The sequence below is a fragment of the Oryzias latipes genome, chromosome 1 (genome assembly GCF_002234675.1).
Source record: "Oryzias latipes chromosome 1, ASM223467v1".
In the NCBI taxonomy this organism is placed as follows: Eukaryota; Metazoa; Chordata; class Actinopteri; order Beloniformes; family Adrianichthyidae; genus Oryzias; species Oryzias latipes.
In genome coordinates, this window is record NC_019859.2 from 28,823,326 (window position 1) to 28,836,717 (window position 13,392).

A 13,392-nucleotide genomic window follows, 5' to 3' on the forward strand; every position below is an offset into this window, starting at 1 on the left:
GTGATCAAAATGGGCGGAGCCTCACTTGTTTGGGGAAGTGTGGAGCTGGAACCTGTGCAGTTGATGTGGGGGTGTTCCGCCATGCCGCCGTGGTGCTGGATTCTCCTTTTAGCGGCTTTCGGCTTCGCGGAGCCACAGAGACGAAACGTTCTCCTGATCATCGGTGAGTTTTGCAGAACCGAACCCGGAAGTTCGAGTGCAGCTGCGTCAAAACCTGCGTCAAAAAGCTGGTTAGAAAACTAAGGCACTAGAGTGGGGGATTACTTCTGGTGCTGATGAATGTGGACTCGCCCTGACTTCCAGTCCTCAGAAACACAAAGAGAAGTCATGAAGAGATCTGAGGTTTTCAGAAGATCAGATGGAGGTGAAGGAGGGGTCTGTAGCTGACAGAGTTGCCATGGAGACAGAAAAGAGCTTCTCTGTGATCCATCACGTGCTTTTAGCAGATCTGAGTCCAGCTCCTCCTGTTGGTCTTCAGCCTCAGGAGGAACCTTCTTCTCTGTAGAGACTGGAGCCACAGACTGAAACGTTCCACCGGGTATTCCGATGACCTTTCCTCCTCCATGTTGGTTTCTGATTGCTGTGCTGCATCATAACTGTGATCTGGATCCAAAAAGCTCTGCAGAATCGTGCGGTTCTGCTTCTGCTGTTGCTTAACTCCAGTGGAACAGAGCTGAGAGACAAATACCGACCAGACACCTCCTCTTTTATGTCTTACCTTTTAAAAGTCATTCATCCGTTTTTCTGCATATCTGAGTCCAGGTAGCGGTCGGTCTAAGCAAACATGTCCAGACTTCACTTCCTCCAGCACCTCTGGGAAGACCGCGAGGAGTTTCCAGGCCAGCTGAGACGTGCCCAGAACATTATTCCAGGGAGGGGTCCAAACCAGAAGACCAGGCCACCTCAACTGGCTCCTCTTGATGTGGAGGAGGAGCGGCTCTACTCTGAGTGACCGAACTCCTCACACAATCTCTAAGGGAGCACCCAGCCAACCTGCAGAGGAAGCTCATTTTAGTCGTGACCCATTACCTTTCTCCGGTTAAGAACCATGGCCTCAGGCTGTCGGTGCTGACCTTAACCCCACCCACTTCACACTGCAAACCAGCCTAGTGCACACATGGCTTGATGAAGGCAACAGGACAACAGCATCTACAAAGACCAGAAATAAAATGTTATGTTCCACAAAGAACCATGAGCAACGACAGAATGGGGATTGAGTTTTGGAGCTCAGACCATGCGTAGGGGTGAGCCCCACTATATCTAGCTGGTAACTATTGACGTCCTGCACATGCCCCCCCAGAGAGATGGCGTTCCAAGTCCCAAAAGCCGTGGCAGGCCAACCGCTTGTATTTTTTTGGATGGCGTTGAATCAACTCCTGGGAGTCCACTACCTCTAGAAGAGCTCAAAAGGAGCTGGCATGGTTTGGGTGGCAGTGAAAAAAGCCTTTTGAGCTCTCCTAGAGGTAGTGGACTCACAGGAGTTGATTCAGCATCATCCCGTCAGGCGGGGTCCACCGGGGCCCATGGAAAGAGCCGAGGCCGCTAGGTACCCACTTGCAAACCCCAACCCAAGTCCTGACTTCAGAGTTTGGCACCAGTGGCAGCAGTCTTTTGGCGTAATGAAATCTAGATGTTGCCTTCTCATAAGGGGGTTCTGAACCACTCTTTGTCTGCACATCACCCTGGACCTGTTTGCTTGGTTCTTATACCTCACTGTGTTAAGGTGGCGGTCCACTAAGATCAAGTCCTGAAGTGATTTGATTTGGAGGATTTCCGCTTTGTGCAGAATCACGTGAAGGAAATCCTCTGAGCTCCCGTTTTTGCTCTTGTGCAGCGGACGATGCAGGCTTTGAGACGGAGGTCTACAACAACTCTGTGGTGCACACGCCCCACCTGCGTGCTCTGGCGCAGCGCAGCCTGCTGTTCCGGAACGCCTTCACGTCGGTCAGCAGCTGCTCCCCCAGCCGCTCCTCCATCCTCACCGGCCTGCCGCAGGTATGCTGCGCATGCACGTGCAGGCGCCACATCCTGGAGGTCCTCACTTTGTCTGCTCGTTTCAGCACCAGAACGGCATGTACGGCTTGCACCAGGATGTCCATCACTTCAACTCGTTTGACGGAGTGCGGAGTCTGCCGCTGCTCCTGAGCCAGGCGCGCGTGCGCACAGGTGAGTTCAGACCGCCTGTCAGTCCCACACCTGCGCCACAGCCTGTTCACTTCCCCACCTGTTTTCTTCAACCCTGCAGGTATAATCGGGAAGAAGCACGTTGGGCCCGGTTCCGTCTATCCGTTTGACTTTTCCTATACAGAAGAAAACGCTTCAGTGCTGCAGGTGGGGAGGAACATCACCCGGATAAAACTTCTGGTCCGGAAGTTCTTCCAGACTCACAAACAGGAAACGGAAGCGGGAAGAAGACGCATTCCGGATGGAAGTGAGGACAGACCGTTTTTCCTGTACGTGGCCTTCCACGACCCCCACCGGTGCGGACACTCGCAGCCCCAGTATGGAGCCTTCTGTGAGAAGTTTGGAAACGGAGAGACGGGAATGGGAAGTATACCAGACTGGAAGCCGGTTCATTACACTCCGGAGCAAGTAAAGGTCAGTCCGGCCCACTCCAGCAAACTGATGAGGATCATTCTGTCTGCAGTCCTTCCTGCCGGGCGGGATGTGTGTCATGAAAAGAGTAACAGAGTAAAAGTACTGGTTCTTCGGCACAAACATACACCTGTAGAAGTTAAAAAAATGTGTTCAAGCAACTGTAACTTAGTCAGTGTAACTTATTACCCACTACTAAATCAGGTGTTGCAGATTCTGGTTGGCTGAACACCTGATCCAGATCCAATCAGCAGCGGTTCAGACCAGGATAATAGAGAACAAGCGGGCGGTGGATCTGTGTTTGAACCACTAACACCTGCTCACCTGCTCAGGTCCCCCCCTTTGTGCCGGACACACCTGCAGCACGAGCGGACCTGGCTGCACAGTACACCACCGTGAGCAGACTGGACCAGGGCGAGTACCAGCACCAGAGCAGAGACGCCAAAACAAAAGCCCAAACGCTGAAGCTGCACATTTCTCCTGCAGGTATCGGGCTGGTTCTGGAGGAGCTCAGAGAGGCGGGTTACGAGAACGACACCCTGATCATCTACAGCTCAGATAACGGCATCCCTTTCCCGAATGGCAGAACCAATCTCTATCACTCCGGAACCGCAGAGCCCATGCTGGTGTCGTCTCCGGAGCGCAGGGAACGCTGGGGGGAAAGCAGCCAGGCCTTCGTCAGCCTGCTAGGTAAGGGTGATGGGGGTGGGGGGTGGTGAGGGAGATGGGCTTCATGGTAAATGAACATGTGACTCCCCCACAGAGCGGCTGAATCTTTTCATCCAGATCATTTAGAAAGTTTCATTAATCGATCAGAATAACTGGGACCAATTGAGATTTCAGACAATCCTCCTACCCCTCCCAGGTCTGCCTCTGCGGGAGGGGGTCAGGGAAGACAGGAAAGCACATCTGCGAGAAAACCAACGAGAAGAAACAAAGTTTCTGTAAGAGAAAGAACCTGAACGTGCAGAACCCAAGTCAAAAGATCAAAAAGAATAGAAACTGCAACAAGACATGAGAAACAGAGCAGGACCCCCCCCACACACACACACACACACACTCACAGCATGCTCAGCCTCCAACTCAGAAACCTCTGTCCACTCTGATTTCCTGTCAGATTGGCTCCTGACTGATAGAAGACAGTGGTCAGAGAACGTTTCACTGACATTCATGCACCGTCCTTACAAAGTTCTTCCTAAGATTGCCGACGTTTCTCTTCCAAAAAGGAAAAAAAATCAGCTGAAGTCTTCCTGGTGGAGCTCATGGGACAGAACTGCAAGGAGAAAAGACCAAACTTCCAGACCGGACAGAAATACCGGCGTGGTTCAGGAGAGCTGTAGAAAGATTTTAATGTGACGCTCTCGTCCTTCTTTTCTCCTGCAATGCTCTTGAACAGCCACAGGGGGGCGACCGAGGACGGGAAAAAAGCAGCTTGGAGAAACTGAAGGGATAAAAGCAACCTTCATTCAAATATAGTTGAGATAAAATGTGACAAATCCACAGATTTCTGATGTGACTGCCCCAGAAATGTTTTTGCTGATCTTTTCTTTGCTCATACTCTTTTGTGTTTTTTGTTGTTGTTGTTGTTGTACCACAGACATCACCCCCACCATTCTGGACTGGTTTTCTGTGCCGTACCCCCTGTACCGCCTCCCCGGCAGCCCAGCGGCAGTCCTCCTCACCGGCCGCTCCTTGTTGCCTGCTTTGGAGGCCGAGCCCACAGATTGGTTTACAGTGTTCAGCAGCCAGTCCCTGCACGAGGTCGGCCCACCTCCTGCTGCTCAGCCCTGTAGGAGACCAACAGCCCCCCCTCACTGCCACGCTTTTCTCGTTTCAGGTTACCATGTACTACCCAACTCGCTCCGTCCTCCAGGGGGCGTACCACCTTCTCCACAACCTGCACTACCGCATGCCCTTCCCCATAGATCAAGACCTGTATGTGTCCCCCACCTTTCAGGACCTGCTGAACCGCACCAGGAGCCGTGAGCCCACCCACTGGTTCAAGAGCCTGGAGCAGTATTACTACAGGGAGCGCTGGGAGCTGTATGACACCAGGTCTGTCCCACTCTGGGAGGGTTCATGGATGAGAAATGATGTAGAAATGAAGCACTGATCCAGAGAATATCTACAAACATTCATCTGCTCCTCCTCATGTTTGTGGGACATCGTAAGGAACAAATCTAAGACGACATTAATGCCTGACATTAACTGTAAAAGTTCAATGTTGGTCAAAAAAGATGATTAATGTTGGAAAAAGCAAAATAGTCATCAGACGAGCCACGAATGCTTAAAAAAATATTAAATCTATGGATGAACTCTGAATCGGGTGTTTAAAAAAAAAAAGCTTGATGTGTTTAACAAAAAACATGTGATGGACGTGTGCCTGAATTTAGAGACCCACTCAATAGAAATCCTGTTTTTGGTGTTTTTAACATGTTCCTGTGGCACATTTCTCAGGATGGAAGACGTAAAGAAATGTAAGAAATTGGAGTATTTCTATGTTGAAATCGTGGTGAGCAGATGCAGAAATGCTGTTGGCTAAAGCATGTAGGTGTGAAGTTTAACCTACAATCGGCAGGCTCCCGGCTCCGCTCCATTCTGATGCATCCACTTTCAGAATAACAGATCCATGTACGACTTCATTTTCCCCATCTGAGCTGGAATTTGGCTCCAAACTATACTATTGGATAGCTCCAATCATGCTTGTCATTTTTGATGGGTTGGGGGTGTGATGGATCTGAGCTAGTGGGAGAGAGAGAGGTGGGCTTCCTCAACAGTCCTGCCCACAACTCAGAGGTGAATTTCTCATTTCTGATGAACTCCTGCCGCCCTGCAAAAACTACGTTCTAGAAGACGACACCGTTTATTTTTGTTTTATGCCCAAAAATGTCATAATCATAATGAAATGACGACTGGGAATGCTTTTTTAAAATCGATCAAAGGCTGAGGTTTGGAGTGGGACTTATTGGAGAATCCTCAAGTCTTCCAAATTAAAAAAAATTTGAGTTTTAAGATGAACGTTTACTTAAAATATTAAAACTTATTGAGCTTAAAAATGCCTTAACATTAAAAAAACTAAAAACAAATATGAAAATCAGAAAAAGACCCTAGAGAACAGGCAGGAATCTCCTGAAAGACAGAATATTTTCAGACCAGAATGGATGAAACATCTGAAAACATGAGGAGTTTAAGCACCTGAAGACCTCACAGTCTAAAGGTCATCAGATTTCACCATTGAAATGTTCAGAAGCTCTGACCAAAACCAAAACAGTCTAGAAGCATACACTGTATTGGCAGCTGTGAGGTAGAGATGTTTGGAAAAGCTCATAAGCTTCCCTCGAGGTAATGCTCTTTTTGGAGGGAGATCAGGCCAACTGGTGTTGGAATGAAGCGGGGGGGAGGGAGGGGGTTCTATGTAATCTATAAGATGTTCCGAGGCTTCATGAAGTCCATGAGAACCAAAAATACCCGAAGTGTATCACAGATCAATGCTCTTTCACATGTAGGGCGTCAGGATCCAGAAACACAGTCCAGACATGAGAAACAGTTTCTGCGTGGACGTCTTTATCTGACGGGAAGTTCTCTGCTTTAAACCGATATTTGATTGTTGGAATGATGAAGTGATGCTTTAGAAAACTGAAGGAGAATGAGCAGGAACTCTGTCAGCGGCACACGCTGCTTCTTTGTGGTTTTACGGGGAAGCAGCCTCCGAAGGTTCAGATGTTACGTTTCTAATCCCTTTTCATGAAAAACAGACAATCAAAGATGAGTCAAGCTGAGGAAACCTTTAGGCTGCCTCTTTCCACAGAATATTCCTCAACCGATGAAGAGAAACCGCGGAGCTGAGTGGGAAGTTTCTCCATCACAGCCTGGATGTGCGCACTTCAGGGGCAGTTTAGCATCATTTTTATGTTCCAGTGTTCACACATTAACCCCACAGCTTCAATAAATCTTTTAAAGCTCATTCTGTTTCTATTTCCTGTTCATTCCGTTTGTTTTAATAGAATTGATAAACAGTGCAGAAAGTTTGGAGAGCAGATGTTCATGGTCTGTGATTTGGCAGGTCTGACCCTCTGGAGGTGAGGAACCTGGCTTCTGACGCCTCCTACAGCGCCGTGCTGGAGGAGCTACAGCAGCGCCTGAAGAAGTGGCAGTGGGAGACAGGAGACCCCTGGGTCTGTGGACCGGACTACGTCCTGGAGGCAAAACTGACACCTCAGTGCAGACCACTCTATAACTCACTATGATGGACCCTGATGCACTCTGACACCACCCTACAAAACATCTGTAAATGTCAAAGCTGTTTATGAAAAAAATAAACCATTTTACAGTTTATGAAGCTCTAGCACGCGCCCTCTCTACGCAAAGGTCCAGTTTGAACCAAACTGTACATTTAACCTTTCAGCCCCCTGACTGTCATGGCTGACTAACAGGAATCCATTTTTACCTTCAGCGTCAGAGAGGGGCAGAGCCCCCCCCCCCCCCCCCCCGACTCCAGCATCAAGAACGGATCAATTTAGATTAAGAGGGCCATCATCCGCCCACCTCCGCTGTGATTTGACGCGTGTCCCAGGTCACGCACGCGCGCTCCTAGCACAGTATTTAAAGCGCAGAAAGTTTTCCGAGTTCATCCAAAACCCCGCAGACAAGCAGCGCCGTGTTCCTCCGCGTCAAAGGTGCCAGCTCTATCCCAAACATGGACAGGTCGGTCAGGTTCGCTGTGGTCTGCGTCGGAGTGTCTCTGCTCGTTTCCTGCCACTCAGCTGAAGCCTGGTACAAGCAGTCCACCGGACCCATTTTCTACCCGGTGGGGCGCGCGTCCGGTTTGCTGTCCGGCATCAGGAGGTCACCGTACGTCCGGAGAGCCGAGTCCGAGGAGGTCCTGGCGGACAGTAAAGAGGCGGCCGAGAACAGCGTGACCCACGACGCCAGCAGGCAGATCTCTGCGCTCAAAGACATGGTGAGTCCAGCTGAGCGCGCGGCGACATCCGAACGCAGAGCTGCAGAGCAGGCTGTGAAACCGCGCGTGCGTAAAGGCGCACAGAGCAGCGGAGAAACGGTCGAAACTTAAGTTTTGGCCGTTTGTGCAGATCATATTTCCACAAGTGTTTGAAAAGGGAATTTTTAAAAACTTTGCCTCCCCCCCCCCCCAGGCCATCTGCGTGAAGGACGTCTCCCCCAACCTGAAGACATGCGAGCTGCTGCGGGACGGGACCGGAACCTTCCAGTGCAAGGCGGATGTCTTCCTCACCCTGGACTCCTTGGACTGCCTGTCCGCGTGAGCGGAGCACGCGCGCGCAGCCCCAATCCTCCACCTGCAAACGCTTCTATTGAGAGGGGGGGAGACTGTAAGAAAATCTGGGAGGATGCAGGAGAGCGCGCGGGTGGATGAGAATGTTGTTATTGAAACATTTTTGCTTTAGTTTGACAGAATTATCTGAAGCCATGTTGACTGTAGGGCGAATTTCCCCAAAAACACTGCTTTTATTTTACCTATTAAAATGAAGAAAGACTGAGAAGCTGCTGTGTCTCTGATTTTGTTACTAAATCTTTTCATAGATGAGTTAAAATAAAAACGTGAATGTTTTTTCTTTTGTAGTTTGAACATCAAAAACACAAAACATGACTAACTTTCAGATCAAACTAATCTGATTTTTATTATCATAAGAAGCAGCTGCAGGTTCAAACCTTGAGCTGCGGCTCATTAGCAGCTGTGACGCTCAGCCGCAGTGATGGATGAGTGGAAAACGTCGGTATGCATGGATGAATCCTCCGGAGCTCTGCTGCTGTGCAGCGAAAACTATACAAACGTCGCTGAGACCTTACCGTGATGCTGTAGTATCGCGAGACCCAGCGAGACGAGTGTGGTGAGTCGACCTGGCGGCGCGTAAGCATTTGAACAAACATTTTCGATCTTGTTTCATTTTTCCGCCATATTAAAACATTTCCTGCTAACTAACATAACCTGTTAAGAGTATTAAGCTTCTGTCAGCCTGGAGGACCTGGAGAATTTCATTGACGAGTGTTTTAATACCTGCAACATGGTGAAGCCCAGAACCGCCACCACCACCCCCTCCGCCAAGCGTGAACGGCCTGAGGACTCTCCCGGGGCTGTGTCCTCTCCGGGCAGCGGAATGAGCGATATCCTGGATTCGATTGACAAAAAGCTCTCCAGCTTTGATGGCCGCCTCAATCTGCTGGAGATCCTCCATAGAGAATTTCAAGGTCTGCGGGAGTCTCTGGAATTCAGCCAGCAGCAGGTGCGGGAGCTCGCAGCGGAGAACCAGGCCCTCAGAGAGACCGTGAAGACCCTGAGCAGTGACACCGCCCGTCTCTCCGAGGAGAACCGATCCATCAAGGAAACCCTCCTGGATCTTCAGTCGAGGAGCATGAGGGACAATCTAGTGGTCGCGGGGGTTCCAGAGGAGGTAGGAGAAGACCCCGAGGCCACCGTTAGATCCTTTTTACAGGTCCACCTGAAGCTCCCCAAGGAGGAGGTGCAGAAGATCTCCTTCCACAGGGTTCACCGCCTCGGAGGAAGAAGGTCCGACCACCAGCGCCCGCGTCCTATTGTGGCTAAATTCGAACACTTCAAACAGAAGGAGTTGGTGAAGGGCCGCGGACGGGAATTGAGAGGCACGCATTACAGCGTGAATGACCAGTTCCCGGCAGAAATCCTCCGCAGAAGGAAGATCCTGTTCCCGCTGAGGAGGAAGCATCTTGCTGCTGGTTCGAGAGCGATTGTGGCTGTTGACAAACTTTACGTGGACGGCCGGCTGTTCCGGGACCCGGAGATCACCCCCTGGCTGTGCTGAAGGCTTTCAGATCCGCGCTGAGAACATCTGCGCTGCCCAGAAGAAACCCGCTAAACTTACTTCAATGAATGGAAAACCGGATCATCAATAATCCACACCTCGATCGCAGGAAAACAGTCTTTTTTTTTCTTCGTCACCTCAGTCCCACTGATGTTTCTATTGTTGTTTTGTTGTTGTTTTCGTTTTCCCTTCTATCTCTTTTTTTCTTTCCTTTACTCTCCCCCCCCCCTCTCCCCCCTCATTATATGTAAATCACCTGGAAGCAACTCATCCTCGGTAAGTATTTATTTATGCACGGAACGGGCGCGCGCACACACAAGCGCACACAGGGGCGTGCACATGCGATCCCGCACACACACGCCGACATACTGCAATCACCTCACACAGGCTCTCATAGGACGCACGCGACACGCAGCTCACATAGCCAGAAAACGTTCACGCGCACAGCGCTTCTCAATGCGGGCACGCGCACACGGACTGGCACACATGCATCACTTAGCTTTACACCTTTTCAGTCAGAGCAGTTATGAACAGTCTTAACATCGTTAGCTGGAATGTGCGTGGACTTGGCTCTGAGCCAAAGAGATTGAAAGTGTTAAATCACCTGGATGGTCTAAAAGCAGATATAGCTCTACTGCAGGAGACCCATTTATCAAATTCTTTGGATCACCTTATGTGCTGCTTACAATTTCCAGTTATATACTCTGCCAGTTACAACTCCAAACAAAGAGGAGTTGCTGTTTTAATTAATAAAAATCTTAATTTTACTCATAAGGATACAGTTACTGACCCAGAAGGCAGATTTGTAATCATTAATATATCCATTCAGAATAAGGACTATTGTATAGTGAGTATTTATGGTCCCAATGTTGACGACTCTTCCTTCTTTCACAGATTCTTCACCTCACTCTCAGTTCACTCTGACTCCACAATCATTATAGGAGGAGACTTCAACCTTGTTTTGGACCCTGAACTTGACAGACTCAGCACAGCAGCAAACCAGCGTACATGGCGGTCTGCAAGTATTCTAAAGCAGTACATGAATGATCTGGGTCTCTGCGACGCGTGGCGCTCATGTCACCCAAGCACTAAAGGGTTCACCTTTTTTTCTCCAGTTCACTATTCACACTCCCGTTTAGACTATTTATTAATCAGTAACTCTCTTTTAAAAAATATTCAAAGCTCCAATATCCATCCAATTATTATCAGTGATCATGCACCAGTCTCTGCAAACATTTCTAGGGAAAAATCCACACCCTCTGGTACAACCTGGAGGTTTAATACGTCTCTGTTAAAGGACCAGGAATTTCTTGAATTCTTTAAAAAAGAGTGGGCAACCTTCTTAGACTTCAACAATACTCCAGACATCCCACCGTGCGTTCTTTGGGAAACAGCAAAGGCAGTCATGAGAGGGAAAATCATTTCTTATTCAACGCACAAAAAACGCAAAGAGAAAGCAGATTTATTAGAATTAGAAAATAAAATCAAAACCCTGGAGACTGCTTATGCTGCTTCTGCACAGGAACACATTCTGGGACATCTGAAAAATTTAAAGCTGCAGTTAAATGACATCATTAATAAACAAACACAATTTCAAATACAAAGGCTGCGACTTGAAAGATTTGAAAACTCTAATAAATCTGGCAAATTTCTGGCTAATCAGCTTAAAATTAACAGAGAAAAATCATCAATCACCTCTATTATGGACCAAACAGGAAATGTCACCCATGACCCGGTCAAAATTAATAACGAATTTGAAAACTTTTATAAAAACCTGTACACACCGCAGATCAATCCGTCAGAGCAAAGTATTGACTCATTTCTTAATAATGTAAACCTACCCAGGCTAAATGAGGATCAAATCACAAACTTAGATTCTCCGCTCTCGCCGTCTGAACTTCATGAAGCTCTATTACTAATGCCTAATGGTAAAGCACCAGGGCCTGACGGCTTTCCTGCTGAGTTTTATAAAGAATTCTGGGAACAACTGGCACCAACATTTTATAAAACTGTCACATCTATTAATGAGAGCCAATCAATGCCACATAACATGAACTCAGCCAACATAATTCTTCTTCTAAAACCAGACAAAGATCCCACTAGTCCTTCAAGCTATCGCCCCATTTCTTTAATCAATGCAGATGTAAAAATTATCTGCAAAGCACTAGCACAGAGAATAGAAAAAATCACTCCTCACATAATCCACTTCGACCAGACTGGATTCATCAAAGGCAGACACTCGGATGATAATGTCCGTAGACTAGTTAATATAATAGACTTTGCCACCATTAAAAACCAGGAAATGACGGTACTATCGCTGGATGCTGAAAAAGCCTTTGACAGAGTTAATTGGAAGTTCCTTATTGCTGCCCTCCATAAGTTTGGTTTTGGAGAAGCATTCATCAATTGGATCAAAATATTATATCACAACCCCAATGCATCAGTTAGAACTAATAAACAGACTTCAAACAGGTTTTTTCTTGGAAGAGGAACCAGACAGGGCTGCCCACTCTCTCCTTCTCTTTTTGCTATATTCATTGAGCCTTTAGCTGCAGCAATAAGACAGAATGAGAGCATTATAGGAATAAAAACCAAACACAGCCATCATAAAATTAGTCTTTATGCGGATGACATATTACTGTTTTTAAGGAATTTACATTCTGTAAATGAAACAGCAATGATCATAAATGAATTCTCCTCCATATCAGACTATTCCATTAATTGGAATAAGTCTGTTTTATTACCACTCAACAGGAATATGGAACAAAGACTCACAATTCCAGTTAAAACAGGAAATATCAAATATCTGGGTATCTACTTTTCCCCCAAACTATCAGAACTGGTGCAGCTAAACCACACCCCATTACTGAAAAGCATACAGGACGATCTAACACGCTGGACCAACCTGCCTCTGTCCCTTATGGGCAAGGTAGCCACGGTTAAAATGAAAATCTTACCCAAAGTTAATTATCTCTTCTCAATGATTCCCACACAACCGCCATTAAAATGGTTCAAAACATTAGACTCATCCATATCAAGCTTTCTATGGAACAACAAACCTGCAAGAATTAGTCTAAAAACTTTAAAATCTGCAAAAAGCTGTGGAGGATTAGAACTACCTAATTTCCACAAATACTTTCTTGCAAATAGATTACAATATATCTTAAAATGGTTAAAAAATAATCCAGAAACCAACTCATGGTTAGACTTGGAACAGGTGTTATGTGGAAAGATCAACCTGTCACAGCTACCATTTATTAGCCAAATAGTTAAAAAACAGGATTGTTTCAAAAGCATTAATATAAATGCCACCTTAACAGCCTGGTGGGAATTTCTCAAAATATCAAAATCATCAATTCAACCGTGCAAAATGACACCCATCTGGAACAACCCGGACATCCTTATTAACAAAAAAATGATTCACTTCCCAGCTTGGCAAGCAGGGGGCATAAAACAACTAGAGCACGTAATTATTGATAGAAGATTCATAACCCCCCAGGAACTTCAAGACAAACATGGAATAAATAACTTCTTGGAATATCAGCAACTTAAATCAAGTATTACTAAAAAGTATAAAATTAAAGACGACGATTTAAAGCTACCAGATGTAGTTACCACTCTGATTAATTTTTCAATGAATAGAACTCTCTCCAAAATATACAAACTTTTATGCAATTTAGATAACAATATTGCCCTTCCAACAAAAAAATGGGATGCAGATTTGAGCATCAGCACAGATGAAAGCTTCTGGTCAGAACTTTGTCTAAACACCTTTAAACTGACAAAAAGTTCAAATCTGCAGCTAATCCATCTCAAAACTCTTCACAGAATTTACTACACTGGACAGAGGATGTTCAAGATGGGTCTCAGTAACTCAGACATTTGCGAGCACTGTGATAATAATCTACCCGACAGCTACATGCACGCACTGTGGTTCTGCACTCCTGTCAAGGCTCTCTGGCAGCAGGTATGTGCCGATTTA

At 47.0% G+C, this 13,392-nt stretch overlaps 2 protein-coding genes across 3 annotated transcripts; both read left to right on the forward strand.

Annotated features, from left to right (window-relative positions):
* Positions 1 to 11: 11 nt before the first annotated feature.
* On the forward strand, positions 12 to 6,930 carry sgsh (N-sulfoglucosamine sulfohydrolase). Of its 2 annotated transcripts, none has more exons than XM_023959769.1 (9): positions 12 to 163; positions 1,835 to 1,995; positions 2,061 to 2,166; positions 2,246 to 2,598; positions 2,928 to 3,009; positions 3,082 to 3,285; positions 4,193 to 4,356; positions 4,433 to 4,650; positions 6,404 to 6,559. In XM_023959769.1, the coding sequence occupies exons 1-9, from the start codon at positions 64 to 66 to the stop codon at positions 6,420 to 6,422; spliced, it is 1,407 nt and encodes a 468-aa protein (XP_023815537.1). In that variant the 5' UTR covers positions 12 to 63; the 3' UTR covers positions 6,423 to 6,559. The 2 variants fall into 2 exon arrangements, with proteins under 2 accessions (XP_023815537.1, XP_004066210.3); XM_004066162.4 differs by lacking the exon at positions 6,404 to 6,559 and adding an exon at positions 6,659 to 6,930 and having other exon boundaries at positions 13 to 163.
* A 203-nt stretch (positions 6,931 to 7,133) lies between these two features.
* npb (neuropeptide B) lies at positions 7,134 to 8,114 on the forward strand. Its single transcript, XM_004066163.3, has 2 exons — positions 7,134 to 7,555; positions 7,749 to 8,114. Exons 1-2 carry the CDS (start codon positions 7,292 to 7,294, stop codon positions 7,875 to 7,877), a joined length of 393 nt encoding a protein of 130 aa, XP_004066211.1. The 5' UTR covers positions 7,134 to 7,291; the 3' UTR covers positions 7,878 to 8,114.
* Positions 8,115 to 13,392: the final 5,278 nt, after the last annotated feature.

Excerpts from the sequence above, each read along its gene's own strand:
- sgsh (XM_004066162.4), top strand. The coding sequence starts at position 64 with ATGTGGGGGTGTTCCGCCATGCCGCCGTGGTGCTGGATTCTCCTTTTA. Across the intron at positions 4,357-4,432 it reads GCAGCCAGTCCCTGCACGAG|GTTACCATGTACTACCCAAC; the intron begins GTCGGCCCACCT and ends TTCTCGTTTCAG. Across the intron at positions 4,651-6,658 it reads TGGGAGCTGTATGACACCAG|GTCTGACCCTCTGGAGGTGA; the intron begins GTCTGTCCCACT and ends GTGATTTGGCAG.
- npb (XM_004066163.3), top strand. The coding sequence starts at position 7,292 with ATGGACAGGTCGGTCAGGTTCGCTGTGGTCTGCGTCGGAGTGTCTCTG. Across the intron at positions 7,556-7,748 it reads TCTCTGCGCTCAAAGACATG|GCCATCTGCGTGAAGGACGT; the intron begins GTGAGTCCAGCT and ends CCCCCCCCCCAG.